At 44.4% G+C, this 26,287-nt stretch overlaps 1 protein-coding gene across 1 annotated transcript in view; it reads right to left on the bottom strand.

Moving 5' to 3' along the window:
* The window catches only part of SLC2A13 (solute carrier family 2 member 13), a 329,713-nt gene extending 328,238 nt beyond the window's left edge, over nucleotides 1-1,475 (bottom strand). Inside the window, exon 1 of the mRNA XM_034766891.1 lies at nucleotides 740-1,475. Coding sequence (XP_034622782.1) covers nucleotides 740-1,289 — 550 coding nt within the window. The 5' untranslated portion in view covers nucleotides 1,290-1,475. The remainder of the gene's footprint in view (nucleotides 1-739) is intronic.
* Nucleotides 1,476-26,287: the final 24,812 nt, after the last annotated feature.

Here is a 26,287-nt window from a genome sequence, read left to right as displayed (position 1 = left end):
TTAGCATTCCATCACAAGCCTCACCGCTTTCTGCTAAGCACAAAGCCCATTCTCTGACCTTGCCTTCTCTAATACACACATAGCAACAGGTATACTTACATTTAAAAAAAAAAAAAAAACTAACAAAACCAGTCAATCCACTGCCAGCGCTTCTCTCTCTGGGGAAGACAATGAGAGAACTAACCACACAGGTCAGATATGTAGCTACATTGCTTAATATGCTACTGGAAGGCACTCAGATACTACAGTGATGAGCCCAGGATAAAACCCGTCATTCCTCCACAGCACACAGGGGAAAGAAAGACTCTCACTTTCAGGCTACACAATAAGCATGTCAGCCCTAGGTGAGGGGTTGCCCACTTTTGAGGGCCAGTGCCGGTAGCCAGATGGCCCCAAGCGGAACAGTGCTGGCCCCTCCCATGTAACCTCAACTCCTGTCACTCTAGCCGGGAGTGGCATTTCCCTGGAGGGAGACCTGTGCGGTGGGGGCAGATCCAAAGCACCCTCATTCCCCGCGCTTCCCCGGCTCCTCTGTGAACTCGACTGTCAGCGCTCAGGTCAGACTTGCCGAGTTATTGAAACAAAGTCACGCGTCACTGAAGGGGACAAGCCGCGGCGCAGGAGGGGGTGGGGGAACCGGGGCAGAGAAGTAGAGGGAAGGAAAGGAGCCAGCCAAGGAGGGAAGGGGAAGCGGCGGGGATCGAGGGGGAGAGGAGCGGGCTGGCAGCGCAGGACTCACCGATGCCCAGCCCCACCACGATGCGCCCCCCTAGCAGGGTCTCCTTGTCCTGGGCAGCGGCCAGCAGGGCGGCGCCCGCGATGAAGAAGCAGCTGGACAGGAGGATGCAGGGTCTGCGGCCCCACAGCCCGTTGAGCACCCCGCCGGCCAGCGCCGAGAGCGCGGCGGCGCCCACCGTGCTGGAGACCAGCAACTCCTGCCAGAGGGCGCCCAGGTTGAGCTCCCTCTTGAGGAGCAGCAGGGCCCCGGACACCACGCCGGTGTCATAGCCGAAGAGGAAGCCCCCCAAGGCGGAGAACACCGACACCACGTAGACGAAGCCCGGGGTCTCGTCCTGCTGGAACTGCCGCCGGGCCGCCCGCTCCAGCTCCCCGCCGGACGCCTGGCTGTTGATGCTGGAGCAGGACTCGGCGGCGATCAGGCTGCGCTCCCCGGCCGCCGCCGCGCTGGAGCCGGCCGAGCCGTCCGGCTGCCTCCGGCGCTTCTCGCCCATCAGGTTGCTCAGGCTCCGCAGCGTGTACTCCACATTCTCACTGGCCTTGCGGGACATGGGGCAACCGCCGCCGCTCAGCGCCCCCCGCCCGGCCAGGGGGCGGGCTCGGGGCCGCTGCTGCTGCCCTGCCGGGGCCGCGATCAGCCGGGGCGCATAGGTCCTGCCCGCGCCCGCTCTTAGGGGAAAGTTACCAGCCGCGGCCGCCGCTCCCGGAGCTCAGGCGGAGTTTGAGCCGGAGGGAGGCTCGGGCGGGCGGGGAGGGGACTCGAGCCCAGCTGGCCGGGCGGGGCGGAGCCGGCACGGGGGGGCGGGGCCGCTTGGCTCTTACTGAGCATGCGCGGGAGCTCGGCGCATGCGCATCAGCCACAGCGAAGTCCCTCGGCCCTGACCTGATGCCCGAACCTGAGCGAGAAGGGAAAGGGGCGGGAAATGTAAACAGGGGGCGGGGAGCGGCCGGGGCCCAAGCTAATGATAAAGGTCCCTCACGTGAGCCGGGCCTGGGGAGCCGCCTAGTCACGTGTCTGGGGTCGCCCCGGAGCAGGCTGGGGGCCGACAGCCGCTGATTACTGGCTACAAGGGACGGGGGCAGCCGGTGTACACCGGCCCCGCGGAGGGGGGTGTGGGCAGCCGGTTCTCCGAGGGAAAGGGGGAGAACAAAGCCCACCGCAGTGCGTGCATGTAAGAGCCTGTGCTTAGGCTGACCCTGCGCCTCGCATGCCTAGCAAGTCCTCTGTCCCCGGACACCCTGCAGCCAGCGCTGGGACTGCGCCTGGTGCACGGACCGCTCCTGACCCTGGGACCTAGCCAGGCTGGCGAGGGGAGTGGGCGGTAACAAGACACGGCAGGAGTCACCGAGAAAACCTGAGTCAGTCCTAGTTTATGAGGCTGATAGTAGGCAGCGGTGGAAAAACCCCGGACAGGGTCACTGCCGCCTTAGTCTATTTCAGTTTCTCAACTGCAAGCAAAAAATATGTATATAGTGCGATGCACACAACAGATGCTACTCACAGTAGAGGCAGGTATATACAAGGACTGGGAGGGCTAGGTATTGAATATCTATCTGCCTCTTTCTCCTTACCAGTATCCCTTCTTCCTCTACACAGTATCCTGCTGAGGCTAGAGCTTACAGCAGGGACTAAGGCTCAGCACTGCAACACCCAACTTTAGGCACCCTGCGGCCCTGGGAATCCTAGCCCAGAGTTCAGCACTCGGGCTCCCTATACAAAAAATGAGGAGAGTTAGGCACCTAAGAATGGGACTGACAGAAGCCAGATAGTGAGTGGAGAGCGGCCTAAGCTAGTCACTAGGAAATTGCACTGAGAGCCCTACCCTTTTCAAAGGTAGTTAGGTGCCTATCTCTGCTTGGGATTCAGGCAGGGCCAGCCCACATTTTGGCACCTGAGGTGGGGAGCTCAAGTGACACCCCCATGTCCCCTTGCTAGGGCCAAAACTTTGAAAGCTCTCAATTCTGCCTTCTTCCTGTTCGACTCCTCTCATGGTACTGCTCTGCTACCTACCCCAATAAAGGAGAATTAACAACTTTAAATGCCTTGTTCAAAAATTCTAACACTTAACTTTCAGATGCTTGAACAGCAACTGTAACTTTTATTGTCTGCATAGTAAACTGTCATTTTTATCTGTTTCAATAATCGAAGTGGTGCTTTCTGTGCCTTCTTGGTTGCAAATATTTGAACTGCTTCCTGAAGGTCGACAGTCTGAGACAGCTCATGATCTACTGGGATGGTTGCAAGGCCGACCAGCCTCTCCTGTGTCATTGTGGAGCGTAGATGTGTTTTTATTAACTTCAGCTTGGAGAAGCTGCGTTCTCCACTGGGTTACAGGAAGTGTTAGAAGTATGCACAGAGCAACAAAATCATTTAGAAAGAGGGTGGTCATCTTATTTGTGCACATATATTCCAGAACAGCCTTTGGAGTTGATCCTGCTGAAATGTAACTTGAAAGGGCTTTCAGTTCATCACCTGAATAACTTGCATCAATATCATGCATGTCATCATGTGTCAACACTGTCGCTAGTGCCCTGCTTTGCTGGTGTAGGTCTTCTTCAGGTAGAGTGAGGTGTTTTGGAATATCGTACAACATCCCAAATATACTGCTGTGTTCCTTGAAGTGCATGAAATGTTCTTCAACTGACTGTATTGCACAATCTAGCACCTGGTTAAAGAATTCAACTTAGAATTGTTGTTTGGGGTCTCTTATGGATTATCCTGTGCCCTGTAATCAAAATATCTTCTTCTTCGTTGACTCTTATATTCTTGAATGGGTGGGAAAATAGCTTCAGTGTGAAGTTTCTCTGCCAACTTCTGTGCACTCTTCAGAACATTTTGAAATCCCTCATCTGACCTGTAAGACTGTAGGTATGACTTTGCTTTGTCCAGTTGTTCCATTGCTCCAGATATATCAAGGTCAACACATCTTGGAGTCTCTTGCATACAACATTTATTTCAAACAGTATGTCATGCCACAACACTAAGCCACACAGAAATTTGAAGTTATGTATGTTTCTGGTGATTCCATTTCCCTCTGCCACTATTCTCTCACAAACACTTCCTGTCATAGCATTATCCTCCATAGTGGCAACTATGGCATCATCTATTTTTCCAGTTTGGTGTTTGGTAGGCTTTATCACCTCCACTCTACTTTCCCATCGTGTGGTACTCAGTGGTTTCAGTGTCAGAGGATGTTGCTTCAAAATTTGCCATCGATGAGTTGATGGAGAGAAAAATACATAGATGCTTTGAATTACATTAAAAAATTCAGCAGCCTCACTAGAAACTGATGCGGCATCACTGACCACCAAGTTCAATGAATGAGAACTCCCTGGGACAAAAAAAGCTTGAGGGTTTAACTCTCAGATCCATGTCTGCACTCCTCTGTTCTTTCCTCTCATGTTGGCACCATTATCGTAGCCCTGACCTCTCATGTCAGCTATCACAATTCCCATATCTTCCATCTTTTTAAGAAGCACATTTATCATGCCAGCTCCTATAGTATCATCAATGTCAATAAATTATAGAAAATGCTCTCTGACAGTCACCATTGCAGGGACGTTTTCATTAGGTTCTGTTATTGTTACAAAAGCACCATTAAAGTCATTTGTTCCATATGGTTGATGTCAGGTGTGCCATCCAGAATAACAGAGTAATATCTTGCTGACTTCAGATCTGCCACAATCTTCTACTTGACTTTTGTTGCCAGTAACTCTAAGATCTCATTTTGAATTGTTTTTCCAAGGTAGTGGTGTGTGTACATTTCTTGGGTAGAGACTCTTCTTAAATGCTCCTGGAGTACAGCATCAAACTCAGCCATCAGCTTCACAATTTTAAGGGAGTGTTCATTGTTTGGCACATACAGCTGATCTGAAGTGCCACGCAGTGCTAGGTTTTGGGTAGCAAGCATTCTCACACTGGCAATGAGCCTTTTCAGAACATTTTGCCAGTAAAGAGACTCTGATGCAATCTTCTCTTGATGCTGATCATCTATGGTGGCCTTTAACCTTAGTCTCATCTCAAGCTCTTTCCACCTATGGAATGCTCTCTGGTGTTTGCTGCCTTCTTATTGCATGCCAGATTTCTAGTCAGATTTTTCCAGTCCTTTGTTCCTGTAGAACCCGATGTGGCTGGAACATTAGACTGGAAGAGTTTGCAATAAAAACAGTATGCAGCATTCTGGGATTTTGAGTACATAAGCCATCGCCTCTCCACTTTGTCACCAGTAATGTGTTGGATGGGGATTTCATGTGTTGGATGGAAACTTCTATTTTCATTGCCTTTGGAGAACATGAAGTTTTTCACTTGCTGTGGCCCATGCAGTACAAGGAAGCCCCTCAGGCTACTGTTGAAGTCCACAGTCCTGGATCATCTAAACTTAAGGAATTAAACTCAGCAGCAGCTGTTTCTTGCACCTCCACCACACTCTTGTCTGATCTACACTTTTCTTCAGGAATGTGCATGGTTACATCCATTTGAGATGGAGATATGGATGCTGCAGTAGCTGCCAGGTCATCTGCACTCTGACTAACTGGAAGATCAGGCATCTCCTCACCACTCGCATCCTCACTGGGGCCGGAAGGCTCACCGTGAACATTTGTGTCTCTGTATCTCAGGAGAGCTCCTTCCTGCTTAGATAGAAAAGCTTCCTTTGCTTGCTTGCTTTTTCTGAATGCTGCCCCAAGAGGGGCGTTTTCTTCTTTCACTCATGACTGCTGTTGTGTGCCAGCTATAGTGGCGCTCAACACTCAGTTGAAGGGACAAATAAGCAGGATGGTAGCAGGGCCTGAGTGAGGAAAGATATCCGCATCTTAAGGGCCTAACTGGCTCCTACTACTTCAGTTGACTGCTTGTTCTCCTCAAGTGGGTTCAGGGAAGCAGCAGGAAACAGGAAGCTACCTGAGAAGCTGCTATTAATCAGTGCAGGCTCCTGGGGGTGCTAGAGAGGTACATAAGAGGCTCCTCCTCCTCTCTGTCCCTGCAGCTCCTGCTGCTTTCTGTTATTCCCTCTCACCTTTTATCCTGTCTGCCTGTTATGTCTCTTGTCCCCTCCTTCCTTGAGCACAGCATTCCACCATCTCTGTGCATCTAGAGCAGAGAGAATGCATATGCACCAGCAGCAGACACAATTTTCTACACTCTGGGTCCTAGTGGCGCCGCCCCACAGTCTGGCACCTGAGGCGACTGCCTCAGTTCACCTCATGGTAAGGCCAGCCCTGGATTCAGGGCATCATTCGCTTTGGGGCAGAAAGGGTAATTGCCCCCCTCCACTCCTGATTTTTCATAGCTCCTTGCCACCACTGCTGTGGTGTCTCCTCAGCTTTCAGGGGCTGCTGTGGGACAAGTGGGGGGCAGGGCTCCTAATCACAATATTGTGGGCATCCCCACCCCCTCTTCCCACCAGTAGGACAGGAAGCCGCAGCTGTAGTATGGGTTGAGCAAGCCGGCCCCCAATCCCTGCCCTAGGCTGGCTGTACCTGAGAAATCTCCCACCACCCCCTTAACTCTTTGGGATAGGACTGACCCATCACCTCCTCAACCTGTCCAGGATGAGACTGGCCCATTAACCCGCCATGAGCAGCCATGGACTCAGCAAGGAGGCAGAAGCAGGGATTCTGATGCAACTTCCCAGGATTCATGTGGAGGTGGTGGTGAGTGTCCCTCTTATGCCTAATAGCCCAATGATTACCACACTCACCCAGGACATGCATGAGTTAGGTTTAAATCTGCCCTCTACCTAAATCAGAGCAGGCAAGTGAAGCTAGGTTTGCTCCCAGCTGAGTGCCCTAGTCACTGAGAGGGAAAGTATTCTAGGGTGGGTCTCTCCTGTTGAACCAATTCCACTTTGAATAAAATACTTATATATTCATTGGAGCAGGGTCTTCCTCATGAGTTTACTAACCACAAGGCTAACTCACTAACTCACTCTCTTTTTCTAACCTTCTCATTGTATTCTGTGCAAGGCCTGATCTGATAGGTGGGCTCTAAGATTTTCTCTGAGAATGCCTGGCAGGTAGGGCCCCCCAGGCAAGATAGGCAGAGGAACACCTAAAACAGGGATAATCTATTATTTTTTTGTCGAGATATAGTCAAGGTCCTGACTCTAGAAAAAATAATAATAAGATTTCACAATCCATTCAAATGTGTCTGGTGGTCCAGATTTGGCCTATTGACTACCCGAGACCTGAAAGATCCCCCTAGGGCTTAGACACCACAACTTGGTGGCATCAGGATTTAGGCTTCAGTGTGTGTGTGTCCACCAGCAAAAACTTAAGCACACAGGAGCCTTTACTAGCAGAAATATAGCCACCTACAGGATTAGGTAGCAGCTGAGCAAGGGTTTTAAGAATCTACATTTTGGAGTTAGGCACCTAAAGTCACAGTTAGGTACCTAACTGCATTTGTCAGTTTAGACCACTGTCTTTTAGGGATTGGTCCTGCAAACACTCTGAAAATTATTTTTGTCACAGGAGCAGTGCTGCTGAAGACGGAACTATTTGCATGTGTAGAGTTACTTGTTTGCAGATCAGGTGTTTTGTATAGAAGCTCTTCCAAGGCAGGAACTGTCTTCATGTGATGTTTTGTCTTATCTGACCAAGTGCAGACAGTGTGTAATATATTAAAACAATTTCTGGTTTGCACCCACAGACATTGCAGGTGAGTCTTTTTCATAGCGTCATAGATTCCAAGGCTAGAAGGAACCATTGTTATCATCTAGTCGGACCGCCTGTATAACACAGACCATAGAACTTCCCCAAAATAATTCTTAGAGCATATCTTCTAGAAAAACATCCAATCTTGATTTTAAAATTGTGGGTGATGGAGAATCCACCATGCCCCTTGGTAAATTGTTTCAATGTGTAATTGCTGTCACCACTAAAAATTTACACTTTATTTCCAGTCTGAATTTGTCTTTCTTCAGCTTCCAGCCATTGGATCATGTTACACTTCTCTGTGCTAGATTGAAGAGCCCATTATTAAATATTTGATCCCCACATAGATACTTGTACCCTGTAATCAAGTCACCCCTTAACCTGGTTTTTGGTAAACTAAATGAGTCTGTCACTATAAGGTTTTCTAATCCTCTAATCATTTTCATGGCTCTTCTCTGAATCTGCTTCAATTTATCAACATCCTTCTTGAATTGTGGGTACCAGAACTGAACACAGTATTCCACCAGTGGTTGTACCAGTGCCAAATACAAAGATAAAATAACCTCTCTACTCCTACTTGAGATTCTCCTGTTTATGCCTCCCAGGATCACATTAGCACTTTTGGCCACAGCATCACACTGAGAGCTCATATTTAGCTGATTATCCACTGTGATACCATAAATATTTTTCAGAGTCACTGCTTCCCAAGATAGAGGCCCTCGTTGTGTAAGTGTGGCCTAGTTCCTACTTCTTTGTTCCTAGATCTATATGTTTACATTTAGCTGTATTAAAAACACATTTTTTGCTTTCAACAAGTTTACTAAGGAGTCCAGATCGCTCTGAATCACTGTGACCTGTCCTCTCCATTATTTACCATGCTCCCAATTTTTGTGCCATCTGCAAACTTTATCAGTGATTATTTTGATCTCTGCCAAATCATCGATGAAAATGTTAAATAACATAGGGTGAAGAACTAATCCTTGTAGGACCTCACTGAAAACATGACTGTCTGATGGAGTCCCCAATTACAGTTACATTTTGAGACCTATCAATTGGCCAACTTTTAGACCATTTTATGAGTGCCATATTTCTATTTTATTTTATCTTATTCTAGTTTTTTTAATAAAAATGTCATGCAGTACCAAGTCAAACACCTTACAGAAATCTAAATATATTAAGTCAACACTTTTACCTGTATCAACCAAACTTGTAATCTCATGAAAAATATCCTCTTTTCATTAAAACCTTTCTGTTGATTTTATGATTTAGTAGGGTGACAATTTGAATGATAGAAGATCTCATAAAATTATGAGGTTTTTAAATCATTGAAATAACTTTTTTGATAAGACATTTAATAATCTCTTTTTTAAAAAAATCCATTCAAATTGTGAAATCATGTAACTTTTTAATGTTTTAAGGGTTAAAAGATTTGATTATGCTAAGTGGCAATAAAGAAATATCAGTTGTAGATCAGGTATTGTAAAATCTTATACAGAGTCAGTTTAGGATTTTTTTCTGGAGTTTGAAGTGAAATTAGATTATAAAATATTGACCAGTCTTTAATTCCATTTTAGCTGTTTTTAACTGGGTTTTTCACCAACCAAAAAAATTTGAGGATTTCACTTCACAAAAGAGATTTCAGTAGCAGCAATACTTAGTGGAATTGGTAGGAAAACTATGCCTCCTGGTGGTTAAAATGTTAGATTTAAGAAATATAAATGAGTGACTTTCACCTGAGAAGTTTAGCAGAGTCCCTGATAGTGTAATATCAAAGAAAGGGTTTGTGGTTTTGTTTTGTTTGGTTGGTTTTTTTTTAGTTTATGTAGCAAAGATGCTGCCTCTAGAACACAAGAACCCCAATTTGACTTCACTAGCATTCAGGCTACTCTCATGGGTCTGAACGAGCACCCTTTGAAATAAGTTTTTCCATTTACTTCAGTGTATGTTGGTTTGGTAATGAGTCCAGACAGCAGATGAAGGATTTTGCTAATTGGCTAGGTATTCTCTAAGGTTTGGGTGTTAATGGGTAGATGCAATAGTGTGCAGTGGCTTTTAAAATAAAAGGTAACAACTAATTATGTATTTAGTTCGCACAATTAGTGATTAGGATTGTATTAGATTTGTAAATATATATAATCTCTCCCATGCTAATTAATTACATACCTGGAAGGTGAGACTTGGACCAGGCAAGGAGCAAACTTGTATAACAATTAACAACATTCAGTTGTTCTTAACTACCATTTGATCTGTACAGGCAGCATCTAGTTCCTGTGCAGAGCCAATTGGGCCCCAGTCAAACATGGAACTAGGATCCAGTCCCACAGCTCACATTGCAGGATCAGGGTCTGAGGCTTTACTCTGCTATGAGCCAAAATAGTCTTCTCTTCACATCCAGGAGCTCTCCAATGATAGAATGGCTTGGAATTCCAAAATGTCATCCGTCAGGAGAACATGACTATTCCAGGGTTAGGTCAATCTCTTGACTTGCTAACTTAACCTAGTGTTACAGATTCAGAACCCAGTACTCTCATATATAGGCCCCAAATCTAAAGTGCAGGAGACAGTGCATTAAAGAAACAAGCAAAACCATAATCAAACCAAATTCTTGGCCACATAAAGTACAGTACAATTACTCTGACCACAGCAGCTGGCTATGACAAAGATCACCTCTCCTTCTAGCATCCACTCCAGAAGCTGCAGTCATTCTGTAGATTATGATTAACAGAGTCCAGGCATATACCCAAGAGAGCCAGTGGAAGAATTTTTTCCATAACTAGCCCAAGGCTCTGTTACACCCTCCTAAAGGAGAGCTGAAATAGTCACGTTGTCTTCAGATCATGCTGCAATACTCAACTCTTCAAAGTATTCCCTAAAGAACCAAAGCAAGGACAACCTCAGTAACAGAATCCAAAATAGAAACACGGAGGATTTATCCATCTTTAGGCAGATTCCCACTGTTTTATATAATCTTTGTTTGTGTCTAGATTTCACAGTAATAGGTGCCTTATAAATGCCGACATACAGATATGCAATATACAAGTTTGTATGATTTATAGGCAAGATATTTGGAGATCATTTCTAGTTTAACATTACAGAATGATTTGCATTCTAAAAACTGGATCAAAAATAGAAACATATATTTGTTGAGATTTTGAAGGTCAGCTAGGGGATTAAGCCGTACACACAACATTTATTCAGGTATTGTGTGTCTTGATCTTCAGCTTTGAAAATCTCAACCATAGTCTATCTGCTTTTTCTTGGGCTTTCACTGTAAGCACCTGATCAGCAAATAGGACTTGAATTAAGATACCAGCCACAGGCAAAGGTAAATGTATTTTAGTTTTGATATGGGTAGTACAGTAATTTGGACCATACTTGCTTTACTTTATGCTTATTTTTGCTCAATGACAAACAGTGCTCTGGATACTCCTTTGTTCCCTTTCAAGAGGGGAAGAAGTTTACAGTGGCTACCACCCAGGTACTTACAACTATAACCTTCACTCTCACTGTCCCCAGAAAAGAGTTTGTATTAACTAGGGTGGAGGTTAGGGCAGTGCTCTTTAATTATAAATGCATACAGACAGGCAAAAAACAGTGGGCATCATATGCTGAATTAGAACCCTAATACTTTTTGCTAGTGAAAGAAGTTACTTCTTTCTTCCTGAGCTGGTATTGCTATAGGTTGCCTAATATGGATATGAGTGGCATAGTACAAAACTGCTTACAGTTTTAGTTTCCTGGAGGTAACTTTTTGTTAGTGTGGAAATGCCATTCTGTTAAATTCTGACAGGCCCTCTGTTCTGCTCCAGATATTCAAATTATTTTGCTACGAGCACAGTTGCTCTTTAATTTTATAAATACCATGTACTTCAGGTGAAGGAAAGCACAATACTGTTACTCCTTCCCCAAACAGGTAGCCAAAATTTGGGTTGTTCCACTGGCAGGAGAAACTGATGAAACACGGGTATTTTCTTTGATGCAGTCTTGTTAATTGACAATGACTATATATGAAGTCCTGCTTCCCTGACTACAGTAAGAATTGAACAGCAGGAGACAGTTTCTTTCCTCACTGTTCCAAATCTGCCTTTCCAGACAGCACTCAGTCACCAGAGAGCTCTCTCTCTCAGAGCCACACTACCATCACTTCTCCCTTTCCAGCTTCCCCCCCTTATACACGCTTACCCGAAAACAATACTCAGCAAAGCCGTCCATCCAAACAGTTCTAATTCTTACGTGGTCTCCCAGATACCTTTGTTTTATGTGTGGCCTACTTAACTGTTTTACCATTATCTTAAATGGGGGGAGGGGAGGTTTATACTCAAGAGTTTAAATGAGATTTAACCCAACCCACACAACAATACTGACTTCATTAAACAGGCACTGCAAGATTAAGTTTCATTATAGCTACTATACTTATATCTGTAATACCGATAATATTGCAAATGCAAAAGACATTTCTTCATTACTGACAGTAATGTAAAAAACCACTCTCCACATCAATGACCAGCTTCCTTCAAGACACTACTGACTTCCTCCAGAAATTCTGAATCAACAGCCTCCTTCAGAACACCATCCTTTCCGCCATGGATGTCACTTCCCTATACACTAACATCCCTCACCATGATGGCATTGCTGCCTGCCTCAAATACCTACCAGATAACATATAACACTTGGAAGTCCAGCCTAAACACATTGCCAAACTCATTCGTTTCATCCTCATCCACAACATAAGAACATAAGAAAGGCCCTACTTGGTCAGACCAAAGGTCCATCTAACCCAGTATCCTGTCTACTGACAGTGGCCAATACCAGGTGCCCCAGAGGGAGTGAACCTAACAGGCAATGATCAAGTGATCTCTCTCCTGCCATCCATCACCACCCTCTGACAAACAGAGGCTAGGGACACCATTCCTTACCCATCCTGGCTAACAGCCATTAATGGACTTAACCACCATGAATTTATCCTGTTCTCTTTTAAACCCTGTTATAGTCCTAGCCTTCACAACCTCCTCAGGTAAGGAGTTCCACAAGTTGACTGTGCGCTGCGTGAAGAAGAACTTCCTTGTATTTGTTTTAAACCTGCTGCCTATTAATTTCATTTGGTGACCCCTAGTTCTTGTATTATGGGAATAAGTAAATAACTTTTCCTTATCCACTTTCTCCACATCACTCAGGATTTTATATACCACTATCATATCCCCCCTTAGTCTCCTCTTTTCCAAGCTGAAGAGTCCTAGCCTCTTTAATATCTCCTCTTATGGGACCTGTTCCAAACCCCTAATCATTTTAGTTGCCCTTTTCTGAACCTTTTCTAGTGCCAGTATATCTTTTTTGAGTTGAGGAGACCACATCTGTATGCAGTATTCAAGATGTGGGCGTACCATTGATTTATATAAGGGCAATAATATATTCTCAGTCTTATTCTCTATCCCCTTTTTAATGATTCCTAACATCCTGTTTGCTTTTTTGACCGCCTCTGCACACTGCGTGGACATCTTCAGAGAACTATCCATGATGACTCCAAGATCTTTTTCCTAACTCGTTGTAGCTAAATTAGCCTCCCTCATATTGTTCGTATAGTTGGGGTTATTTTTTCCAATGTGCATTACTTTACATTTATCCACATTAAATTTCATTTGCCATTTTGTTGCCCAATCACTTAGGTTTGTGAGATCTTTTTGAAGTTCTTCACAGTCTGCTTTGGTCTTAACTATCTTGAGCAGTTTAGTATCATCTGCAAACTTTGCCACCTCACTGTTTACCCCTTTCTCCAGATCATTTATGAATAAGTTGAATAGGATTGGTCCGAGGACTGACCCTTGGGGAACACCACTAGTTACCCCTCTCCATTCTGAGAATTTACCATTAATTCTTACCCTTTGTTCCCTGTCTTTTAACCAGTTCTCAATCCATGAAGGGACCTTCCCTTTTATCCCATGACAGCTTAATTTACATAAGAGCCTTTGGTGAGGGACCTTGTCAAAGGCTTTCTGGAAATCTAAGTACACTATGTCCACTGGATAGCCCTTGTCCACATGTTTGTTGACCCCTTCAAAGAACTCTAATAGATTAGTAAGGCACAATTTCCCTTTACAGAAATCATGTTGACTATTGCTCAACAGTTTATTTTTTTCTATGTGTCTGACAATTTTATTCTTAACTATTGTTTCAGCTAATTTGCCTAGTACCGACGTTAGACTTACCGGTTTGTAATTGCCGGGATCACCTCTAGAGCCCTTTTTAAATATTGGTGTTACATTAGCTAACTTCCAGTCATCGAGTACAGAAGCCGATTTAAAGGACAGGTTACAAACCTTAGTTAATAGTTCCGCAACTTCATATTTGAGTTCTTTCAGAACTCTTGGGTAAATGCCATCTGGTCCCGGTGACTTGTTAATGTTGAGTTTATCAATTAATTCCAAAACCTCCTCTAGTGACACTTCAATCTGTGACAGTTTCTCAGATTTGTCACCTACAAAAGCCGGCTCAGGTTTGGGAATCTCCCTAAAATCCTCAGCCGTGAAGACTGAAGCAAAGAATCCATTTAGTTTCTCCGCAATGACTTTATCGTCTTTAAGCGCTCCTTTTGTATCTCGATCATCAAGGGGCCCCACTGGTTGTCTAGAAGGCTTCCTGCTTCTGATGTAATTAAAAACATTTTGTTATTACCTTTGGAGTTTTGGGCTAGCCGTTCTTCAAACTCCTCTTTGGCTTTTCTTATTACATTCTTGCACTTAATTTGGCAGTGTTTATGCTCCTTTCTATTTGCCTCACTAGGATTTGCCTTCCACTTTTTAAAAGAAGTCTTTTTATCTCTCACTGCTTCTTTTACATGGTTGTTAAGCCACAGTGTCTCTTTTTTAGTTCTTTTACTGTGTTTCTTAATTTGGGGTATACATTGAAGTTGGGCCTCTATTATGGTGTCTTTAAAAAGCACCCATGCAGCGTGCAGGGATTTCACTTTAGATACTGTACCTTTTAACTTCTGTTTAACTAACCCCCTCATTTTTGCATAGTTCCCCCTTTTGAAATTAAATGCCACAGTGTTGGGCTGTTGAGATGTTCTTCCCACCACAGGGCTGTTGAATGCTATTATATTATAGTCACTATTTCCAAGCGGTCCTGTTATAGTTACCTCTTGGACCAGCTCCTGCGTTCCACTCAGGACTAAATCTAGAGTTGCCTCTCCCCTTGTGGGTTCCTGTACCAGCTGCTCCATGAAGCAGTCATTTAAAGTATTGAGAAATTTTATTTCCGCATTTCGTTCTGAAGTGACTCATAGACTCATAGACTCATAGACATTAAGGTCAGAAGGGACCATTATGATCATCTGGTCTGACCCCCTGCATGCCGCAGGCCGCAAGACCCTTCCCTGTACTCTACCGTTGAAGTCCCCAGTCCTGTGTTTTAGTGACTTCAATCGGCTGAGACCCTCCTGCTAGTGATCCCTGCCCCATGCTGCGGAGGAAGGCGAAAAACCTCCAGAGGCTCGGCCAATCTACCCTGGAGGAAAATTCCTTCCCGACCCCAAATATGGCGATCAGTAATACCCCGAGCATATAGGCAAGAGTCTCTAGCCTGACCCTTGTTGGCCATTATGTTGTTCATGTACCATTGCTTGGTTTTCCTTGACTACTATGTTTTATCATTAAACCATTCCCTCCATAAACTTATCCAACTTAATCTTAAAACCAGACAGGTCCGTCGCCCCCACCGTTTCCCTCGGAAGGCCGTTCCAATATTTCACCCCTCTGATGGTCAGAAACCTTCGTCTAATTTCTAGCCTAAACTTCCCCCCGGCCAGTTTGTATCCATTCGTTCTCGTGTCCACATTAGTACTAAACTGGAATAATTCCTCTCCCTCCCTTGTATTAACCCCTCTGATATATTTAAAGATAGCAATCATATCCCCCCTCAGCCTTCGCTTTGTCAGACTAAACAACCCAAGCTCCTCTAATCTCTTTTCATACGACAGGTTTTCCATTCCTCTGATCATCTTAGTCGCCCTTCTCTGCACCCGTTCCAGTTTGAGTTCATCTTTTTTAAACATTGGAGACCAGAACTGCACACAGTACTCCAAATGAGGTCTCACCAGTGCCTTATACAACGGAAGCAGGACCTCCCTATCTCTACTAGATATACCTCGCCTAATACATCCCAAGACCGCATTGGCTTTTTTCACCGCCACGTCACATTGCCGACTCATAGTCATCCTGCGGTCCACAAGGACCCCTAGGTCCTTCTCCTCTTCCGTTACTTCTAACCAATGCGTCCCCATCTTGTAACTAAAATTGTTATTATTCGTCCCCAAGTGCATAACCTTACACTTTTTACTATTAAATTTCATCCTATTTCTAATACTCCAATTCACAAGCTCATTCAAGTCTCCCTGCAGAGTATCCCTATCCTCCTCCGAGTTTGCAACTCCTCCCACCTTCGTATCATCCGCAAACTTTATCAGCCCACTCTTGCAATCTGTCCCGAGGTCAGTTATAAATAGATTAAATAAGATGGGTCCCAAAACCGAACCTTGAGGCACTCCACTAGTAACCTCCCTCCAACCCGACAATTCACCCTTTAATACGACCCGCTGCATTCTCCCCATTAACCAATTCCCTATCCACCTCTGGATTTTCATATCGATCCCCATGTTTTTCATTTTAACCAATAGTTCCTCATGGGGTACTGTATCAAACGCTTTACTGAAATCCAGGTAAATTAGGTCCACCGCATTTCCCTTATCTAATAAGTCCGTTACTTTCTCAAAGAAGGAGATCAGATTCGTTTGGCACGATCTGCCCTTCGTAAAACCATGCTGTAATTTATCGCATTTGCCATTAACCTCAAGGTCCTCAACTAGTTTCTCTTTCAGAATCTTCTCCAGCACCTTGCACACTACTGATGTTAAACTAACAGGCCTATAGTTACCCGGGTCACTTTTTTTCCCTTTCTTGAAAATAGGAACCACATTGGCTATTCTCCAGTCTAACGGGACTACCCCCGAGTTTACAGATTCATTAAATATAGTCGCTAATGGGCCTGCTATTTCCCGCGCCAATTCCTTCAATATTCTCGGATGAAGATCGTCTGGTCCACCCGACTTAGTCCCATTAAGGCGTTCTAGTTTTGTTTCTACCTCGGATGCGGTAATCCCCCATCCCGTATGCCCCTCTGTAACGGTGCTAGTATCCCTAATACCTTCATTGGCCTCATTAAACACCGATGCAAAATATTCATTGAGATATTGCGCCATGCCTAGATTATCTTTAATCTCCTCTCCGGCTATAGTCTTCAGCGGTCCCACTTCTTCTTTCTTTGCTTTCTTCCTATTTATATGGCTGTAAAACCTCTTACTATTACTTTTAATTCCCCTCGCTAAGTCCAACTCTTCCCGGCCTTTGGCCTTTCTCACTCTATCTCTACATTCTCTGACTTCGCTAAGGTAAGTTTCCTTACTGATCCCTCCCCTCTTCCACTCTTTGTACGCTTTCTGTTTTTTCCTAATCGCCCCTTTCAGCCGGTCGCTCATCCAGCTCGGTCTAAGTCTCTTGCTTAGTAATCTTTTTCCCTTTTTGGGGATACAGGCCTCTGACAGCTCTTGCATCTTTAACTTAAAGTAATCCCAGGCTTCTTCTGCTTTTAGGTCCCTTAATACGTTTGCCCAATCCACTTCCCTTACCAGTCCCCTTAATTTGTTAAAATTGGCCTTTTTAAAATAAGTGAAATGTTCCCAGTCAATATGAGGATAATTGAAATCCCCCACTATTATTGAGTTCTTAATTTTGATAGCCTCTCTAATTTCCCTTAGCATTTCATCATCACTATCACTGTCATGGTCAGGTGGTCTATAATAGATCCCTAATGTTATATTCTTATTAGAGCATGAAATTTCTATCCATAGAGATTCTATGGAACATGTGGATTCACTTAAGATTTTTACTTCATTTGATTCTACAGTTTCTTTCACATATAGTGCCACTCCCACCCCCACCCCCACATGACTTGTTCTGTCCTTCCGATATATTTTGTACCCTGGAATGATTGTGTCCCATTGATCGCTCTCAGTCCACCAGGTTTCTGTGATGCCTATTATATCAATATCCTCCTTTATCACAAGACACTCTAGTTCATCCTTCTTATTATTTAGACTTCTAGCATTTGTGTACAAGCACTTTAAAAACTTGCCACTGTTTATTTGTCTGCCCTTTTCTGATGTGTCAGATTCTTTTTTATGTGAATGTTTATCATCTGATCTGACCCTTACATTATCCTCTTCCATCCTCTGCTCCTGACTATAACCTGGAGATTCTCTATCATTAGACTCTCCCCTAAGAGAAGTCTCTGTCCGATCCACATGCTCCTCTGCAGCAGTCGGCTTTCCCCCCATCTCCTAGTTTAAAAGCTGCTCTACAACCTTTTTAATGTTTGTTTAGTGCCAGAAACAGCTTCAAGTTTAACAACAAACACTTTGTCCAAATCATGGGAACAGCCATGGGTACTAGGATGGCTCCCCAACATGAAAACCTCTTAATGGGCCATCTCAAGGAAGAATTTCTGGAAAAATGTACCATGAAACCAACAATATAACTGAGATACATCCTCAAAGACACCCTGAACAACACCTTCAAAAGACAAGCTTGGGAACCTAAATTCATAACTCTGCTAAACACTAAGAACCATGGACTAAACAGACACTGGTTTTATGGCTCATTACAACAATTTGTAATATACCTTACTACCTAGTAACTCTTAATTGCCCACTTCATTTTAAGTGGTCTCCTGCAGCACGTCTGAGCCCTTTAACAATATGTCCCAACTTGCATTTAGCTTAGACACTCTGGTTACCTTCCCCAGACCTGAAAGAGAGCTCTGTGAAGCTTGAAAGCTTGTCCCTTCCAGCAACAGAATATGGTCCAGTAAAAGATATTACTTAACCATCTTGTCTCTCTCATATCTTGGGCCCAATACAGCTACAACAGCACAGACAAAAAGCTTTTATGAGTTTGTTTATATGCAATACAGTGGATTAATTTCAGTTTCAGTTTTTTCATCTGCTGATTTATACTAGAGGCTCAAATAAATCCTTTTTGTGAGCACAGACATATTAATATATAATATTTGCTAACCAAAGGATAACTGTAATAGATATTTATCAAGCAGTACTTTGATAAGAAAAGTAAAGTGCATCAGCCTTCTGAAGAGACACAAATCCAGTTTCTATATTCCCAGACAAAACAATTAGTTAAACTGGATTTAAGTTTGTAAATATGTATCAATAACATAAGGCATGGGAAGACTTAAAAGAACACTGTAGTTTCAAGAAAATATTGTCTAGAAAGTAAATTGAAAGCAAAGGCTAAAAAATGTATATCTAAAACATACACTGGAATGAATTGAAAATCAAGGAAACCCACATTTCCCTCCTATTCCAGCCACCTTTTGTATTCTTCATGGAAAGATGACATGTGTCTATGACAAGCACGACAATTATTTTACATCAAAAATCCTTCATACAGTTAGTGATCAAGGTTGCCTAACACTTTCCATTATATGCTTCTGTTTTTAATATCTTTACTGAAATTTAACTGTTTGGGGCTGTGTGGCAAGGCCCACTCGCCACTTGTGAGAGTCCTTACTGGCTGGGTGTGTCTGCTCCTGCATTCCAGCACCCAGTGGTGCAAGTAGAAATAATTTCTTGCCGGTACTTTGCATTCATGGGAGGGACACAAAGGGGGTGGGGGGCACATGACCCCCACTTGACTCCATCCCAGCCCGGGGCCCCCGTGCTCTCCCCGTCCTCTCCTCACGATCCACATCCATCCCACTTACCTGGTGGGGGGGGAGCTCTGTCCTCCTGCTGCACTGGACACTTCTGCTGTACAGACCCCAGGCAGGAGGACTCAGAAGACATAGCCGCATGGAAGGGATGGTGGCCAGGATGGGGGCAGTCCAGCTGTGCTGAACCGCCCAGCGCCTCCATGTTCAGGGCTCTCCCGGGAGCCGCAGTGGGAAAAGAATCAGAACGTGGGGCTGCCAGGCAGCCCCACACCGGCAGCTCCTCCGGTACTGGTGCTGTACTGCCCCCGGCCCTGCCCCCCTCTGCCCTGTCCTCCGGAGGGGCTTCTCTACAGTCCCCAGGTAGGAGGACTCAGGAGACGCAGCTGCATAGAAGAGCTGGAGGCAGGCTCCTCCTGTGTCTTTCTGGTATGCCGTACCAGCTATAAATATCTGACTGGTACGGCATACCGGACCATACCACCATACTTGCACCACTGCCAGCACTCCCTACTAACAATTAACCTTCTCAGGCTGGCTTTCTCCAGCCTATCACACACAGTCCATATGTGAAACAACCACAAAACAGACCCCTTCCAGCGTAAACAGTCCAATAAGGGCCTATCACAGTACTCTGGTTATTGCCCCTCCTGGGCTAGCGTTCAAAGTGTCTCTTAGCCCCTCCTGGGCTCACTCTAGTATTGTCCCCTGGTCTGGAATGGAAGTGCACCCGCAGAGCTTCCTGCCTGGAGACTCTGCCTGGTGCCCTAGCTCTCCAGCTGAGCCACTGTTTATAATTCAGCCCCCTTCCAGAGGGGTAAAAAAGTTCAAAAGTTACAGACCCTCTTCCAGGTCTTCAGCCCCTTCTCTGGGCTAGTCCCTTGCTCAGGGTTTTAGCCATTCTGACTGTGGCTAGTAGGGGGGGACCCAGGGCTGCCCACTACCTGGCTCCCAACCCAGGGACCCTACAAATAGCAGCCACCTGCTGCATCCCGTTTTACTCTGTTGTTGCTGCTACCATTCCCTGGGCCACTTCCTCACAGCCCCAGCACCTTCATCCTAACCCCAGGGCTGAAGTCCTGCTTCCCTACAGCCAGCCAGGAGCACCATTCTTGCTCCCCTGGCTCCAGCCAGCAACTGAGCTGCTCTGTCCAGCAGCTCCTTTTTATATGTTCCGTGCAGCCTCTCTCTGACTGGCTGCTTGCAGGATTCACCTCTACTGCTCTTTCCTGGGGCAGGATGTGGTAGGTTTGCCAAATCTTTGTGCTTGGCTACACTGTCTAATGACTACACAGTCACCTGGCTTTGTCTTGTATGTATGTATTTGAATATAGCCTTTGATTACATGATCATGTGCCATCTAGTCTTGAGGAGGATCCTCTGCTTCATTCAGTACACAGCATCGGCAGTGGCTGAAGTAGAGGGTTGGAAAAGCAAAGGATGTTCTCCCATGATTAAGGCTGAGGTTTTGTGATTGAACTGGAGGTCAGACAATCACACAAAGGCCTGATCCAGAGAGGTGCCCGGCACCCACTACTCTTGGGGGATTGTGAATGTTTAGCACTTTTCTGAATTAGGCCCAGGAATGCAGTATAAATCTGCAACAAGCATTAGTTTCTAGGCATTATGATTACATTTAGTATAGGGTTACCATACGTCCGGATTTCCCCAGACACGTCCAGCTTTTTGGTGCTTAAATCCCCATCCGGGGGGAATTTCCAAAGAGCCGGACATGTCTGGGGAAATAGGGAGGCATAAGCCAGGGTCCGCCCAGCACGATCCGCCGGGTCCACAGCGCAGCCCAGCTGCCCCAGCTACAATGCTCAGGCGGGGAATGCGGGGGGCTTGGGTTTCCCTCGCGGGCGGGGACACCCCCCAGCCACTGGGGGACCCTTCCTGTGGCCCCGTTGCCCCGCGCAGCTTGGAACCCGGCGCCGCGGGAGCTGTTTCCGGCGGGGACAGACAGGCCGGGGAACGTGCTCAGCGGCAGGAAGGAAGCTGCGGCCAGGGCTGCAGGGACCCGCACTGCCAAGCGTCTGAAGCCTTCAGCAGGCAGAGGCTGCCGGGTGAGCGGGGGAGCAGGGGCAGGGCAGGCGGGGGCATAGAAGCTGCAGGGCGAGTGGGGAGCAGGGGTCACAGAGGCTGCAGGGGGGGGGCACAGGGGCAGGGTAGGCTGGGGGGTGCAGGGGCTGTAGGGCGAGTGGGGAGCAGGGGTCACAGAGGCTGCAGGGGCAGGGGGGTGCGGCTCCCCCGTCGACTGCGCTACCGCCGCTCACTCTGGTGGAGTTCCGGAGTCAACGGTGAGCGCGTTTGGGGATCGATATATCGTCTTAACGAGACGCGATATATTGATCCCGGATAAATCGATTGCTACCTGCCGATACGGCGGGTAGTGAAGACGGACCCAAAGTCCTAAGTGAGCACAGGATCTGGTCCAAAAGGTGAATATAGCCGAACCGCTTGGTAATAGTGACCATAATATAATTAAATTTAATATCCCTGTGGCGGGGAAAACACCACTGCATCCCATCATGGTAATATATAATTTCAGAAAGGGGAGCTACACAAAAATGAGGAAGTTAGTTAAACAGAAATTAAAAGGTACAGTGCCAAAAGTGAAATCCCTGCAAGCTGCAAGGAAACTTTTTAAAGACACCATAATAGAGACTCAATTTAAATATATACCCCAAATTAAAAAACATAGTAAGAACCAAAAAAGTGCCACCATGGCTAAACAACAAAGTAAAAGGAGCAGTGAGAGGCAAAAAGACATCCTTTAAAAAGTGGAAGTTAAATCCTAGTGAGGAAAATAGAAAGGAGCGTAAACATTGGCAAGTGAAGTGTAAAAATATAATTAGGAAGGTCAAAAGAATTTGAAGAACAGCTAGCCAAAGACTCAAAAAGTAATAGCAAAAAAATGTTTAAGTACATCAGAATCAGGAAGCCTGCTAAACAACCAGTGGGGCCACTGGACAATCAAGATACTAAAGGAGCCCTCAAGGACAATAAGGCCATTGCAGAGAAACTAAATGAATTCTTTGCATCAATCTTCATAGCTAAGGATGTGAGGGAGATTCCCAAACCCAAGCCATTCTTTTTAGGTGACAAATCTGAGGAACTGTCCCAGAGGTGTCATCAGAGGAGGGTTTGGAGCAAATTGATAAACTAAACAGTAATAATTCACCAGGACAAGATGGTATTCACGCAAGAGTTGTGAAGGAACTCAAATGTGAAACTGCAGAACTACTAACTGTGGTATGTAACGTATCATTTAAATCAGTTTTGGTACCAGATGACTGGAGCATAGCTAATGTGACACCACTTTTTAAAAAAGGCTCCAGAGGCGATCCTGGAAATTACAGGCTGGTAAACCCAACTTCAGTATCTGGCAAACTGGTTGAAATTATAGTAAAGAACAGAATTCAGACACATAGATGAACATGATTTGTTGGGGGAAGAGTCAACATGGTTTTTGTAAAGGGAAATCATGCCTCACCAATCTATTAGAATTCTATTTAAATTTTCAGACAGCCTTTGACAAGGTCCCTCACCAAAGCAAAGTAAGTTGTCATCGAATAAGAAGGAAGGTCCTCTCATGGATCAGTAACTGGTTAAAAGATAGGAAACAAAGGATAGGAATAAATGGTCAGTTTTCAGAATGGAGAGAAGTAAATAATGGTGTCCCCCAGAGGTCTGTATTGGGCCCAGTACTGTTCAGCATATTCATAAATGTTCTGGAAAAAGGGGTAAACAGTGAGATGGCAAAAATTGAAGATGATACAAAACTATTCAGAACAGTTAAGTCCAAAGCAGACTGCAAAGAGTTACAAAGGGATCTCACAAAATTGGGTGACTTGGAGTCATTTTGGATAGTTCTCTGAAAATATCCATTCAATGTGCAGTGGCAGTCAAAAAGCTAACAGAATGTTGGGAATCATTAAGAAAGGGATAGATGATAAGACACATTATTCTTATTCTCAGGATAATCATATTGCCTCTATATAAATACATCTTGAATTCTGTGTGCAGATGTGGTAATCCCATCTCAAAAAAGATGTTGGAATTGGAAAAGGTTCAGAAAAGGGCAACAAAAATGATTAGGGTTATGAAACAGCTTCCATATGAGGAGAGATGAATAAGACTGGGACTTTTCAGCTTGGAAAAGAGACTACTAAGGGGGGATATGATAGAGGTAGAGAAAGTAAATAAAAAAGTGTTATTTACTCCTTCTCATAACAAAAGAACTAGGGATCACCAAATTAAATTAATAGGCAGCAGGTTTAAAACAAACAAAAGGAAGTATTTCCTCACACAACGCACAATCATCCTGTGGAACTCTTTGCCAGAGGATGTTGTGAATGCCAGGACTATAGCAGGGGTTCAAAAAAGAACTAGATAAGTTCATGGAGGATAGGTCCATCAATGGCTATTAGCCAGGATGGGCAGAGATGGTGCCCCTAGCCTCTGTTTGCCAGAAGTTGGGAATGGGCGACAGGGGATGGATCACTTGATGATTACCTGTTCTGATAATTCCCTCTGAAGCACATGGCATTGCCCACTGCTGTAAGACAAGATATTGGGCTAGATGGACCTTTGGTCTGACCCAGTATGGCCATTCTTATGTTCTTATGATTCTTTAACTGTTATGTCTGTTGCAGTTTTGCAAGATTTAAATCAACTAAGGTGGTGGGGTATGATTGGTTAAAGAATTGTTTCCTAATTGATAGGATTGGTTAAATAGTTGTTTCGTAATGGGCTAGGGTTGGTGAAAAATACTGTTTTGTAGTACTTTAGTCTAAAATGATTGGTTAAGGTATAACTAAGTAGGACCCAAGTTTTAACTATATAAACTGGGGTGCAAAAGGAAGTTCTTTGAAACCTAACTCCAGGACATGGCCCAAGATCAGAGCTGCCAGACCTCAACACCCTGCCTACCATACCATGCAGAAACTGGAGCTCTGAACGATCTAATCTTGACTGGCCATCAAGAAAAGTTTGTCTGCCTTATTGGGAGTGGTGAGTGTTGTATGCTTAGTGCGTATTCTGTTTTAGTAACTGTTATTAAACAGAGGTTAAGGATATTATTGAGGAAGGCTCTTTCACTGGTAAAAGACCAAGCAGACCTGTAGAGCCTTGAGTCCACCCAAAATGGGTGTTAGTCCTGAGTCCACTGGGAATGGGTGTTAGCCCAAAGCCCACGGAGGGGTAGAGCCTGAAATTGTGCTAGTAACAGATAGCCAAATAAAAGTTACATGGGGCAGCCTTACAGCTGGCATTTCCTAACTTTTGAGTTCTTGACTTCGCGCTCTTAGCATTCTTTTAGATTTTGTTTGTTAGTAATTGATAAATAAGCACAATCCGATATTAGCTAGTAAACAGAGGTCCAGCTTCTCCCTGACAAGTGCAGCACAGGAACTTCTCAGAATTCCATCAAGACAGCTTAGTATTCGGGAAGACTGTTCCTGCTTCTTTGAAGCCACTGCATCAACTTTTGTGCTGCCCTGGGTACCTGCAAAGGTTATGCATTTCCTCCCTGCCTGATGTTGGGTCATTGATCAGTTTTTCTCCATGTTGTGCAATAGTCCTAACCTGTCAATCCTATTGTTCCAGCCTGCCTACCCACTGGGCCAAATTCTCTGCTGGAGTAAATTGATGCAACTCTGTTACTTTCAATATCGTTTCGTCCATTTTAACCAGGTGAGAATAGATCACTCTGTCTAGGACTTCAACATCTTCTTAGCACATTCTGCAGGCCTGAATCCCATCTTGGATTTACAATCTTTAAATCAAATAGATATGTACATTTACCTAATGCTGCTTTTGTACCTTCACATCTGGATCTGGCCCAGAAAGTCTGCATCTGTGGTACAGATATTTAGGTACCCACTCGACTTACACATTTAAAAAGAACCTCAGCCTTTGAGAGAATAGGTGATATAAGCATGCTATGAAATCAGACTATGCAGTAACAGTTGTGTGTTCCCAATTCAAGTGCCATTAAGCACTGAGTCATTAATCTCACTAGGTAAGGTACTTCAGTGTGCCCTCTAATATTGTTAAATTTGAGATGATGGGGGACAGACTCCTCAAAAAAGATTAAACTTAAATCTAAGAATGCACTTCTTATCTGTACTACTACTCCTACATTGTTAAAGAGGCTGTTTAGTTTTATTTTCTGTGCAAAATACTATCAATGGAATATTTAACAGATGTAGGAATTCTAAACCCAGTTTTCAAAACTGGACACTTAAATTTAGTGCCCAAATGAATATAGAAGCTCATTAAATTGATAGTTTTGCACCTAAATCCCCACTCAAGTTTCAAATGTGAAATTTGGTGCCCTGATCAGATGCTCTCCTTTAAAAACTGGGGCTAGTGTAAGCTAAAAATAAGTGACTGTGCAAAATAGAAAAAAAACCCTTTTGATTACTGTATCATTGTGTGTGGGGGGGGTGTTTTATTTTTATATACTTGATCATTCAAAAGGTTACCTTTCTTATCAAGTTGGAATTATGTTGCATAATGAAAACTGCCTGTAATTTTAACACTTGGCAGTATAAAATCAACAACTCAGCACAGCACTACCTACAAGATACAGATCTCGAGAGAAACACAACTCTTGAAATGCCATATCCAAGAACAAACCTGTGTCAGAAGAACCTTTAGGTCTGTCTGCCAGATAGGAACCTCTTTAAATGCTTCAGATAGGCTTAGCAGAACAACAGGTCATCCCTCAATGACCTCGGCATTCTCAGGAACACATATTTTGATATGAATCCCTTCAAATACCTATCATTCATTATCTATAAGAAACGATACATACACGAATAAGAGAATTACCTACAAAAATCAATTTTCGTTCCAAAAGCCTAGACTTAACTATTCATTTAACTAATCTAATTTACAATGGTCAATTTCTTAAAAGGTAAAGAGTATTATTAGACCAAATCCATATTTCTCCTTCTGATATGGAATTCCCTGTAAAGATAATTTAAGAAAAAAATGCCAGCTATTTACAATTTAGTTAAATAAACCAAATCAAAAAGTGATCGAGAGGTTCTCAGACAATGCTAACCAGTCCATCATCCTGTGTTCTTTAAAAAGTCTTTGTTGACTCAAA

The sequence above is a fragment of the Trachemys scripta genome, chromosome 1 (assembly GCF_013100865.1).
Source record: "Trachemys scripta elegans isolate TJP31775 chromosome 1, CAS_Tse_1.0, whole genome shotgun sequence".
Classification (NCBI taxonomy): domain Eukaryota; kingdom Metazoa; phylum Chordata; order Testudines; family Emydidae; genus Trachemys; species Trachemys scripta.
The sequence above is the reverse complement of the archived record's forward strand: the minus strand, read 5'-3'. Positions and strand labels throughout refer to the sequence as shown.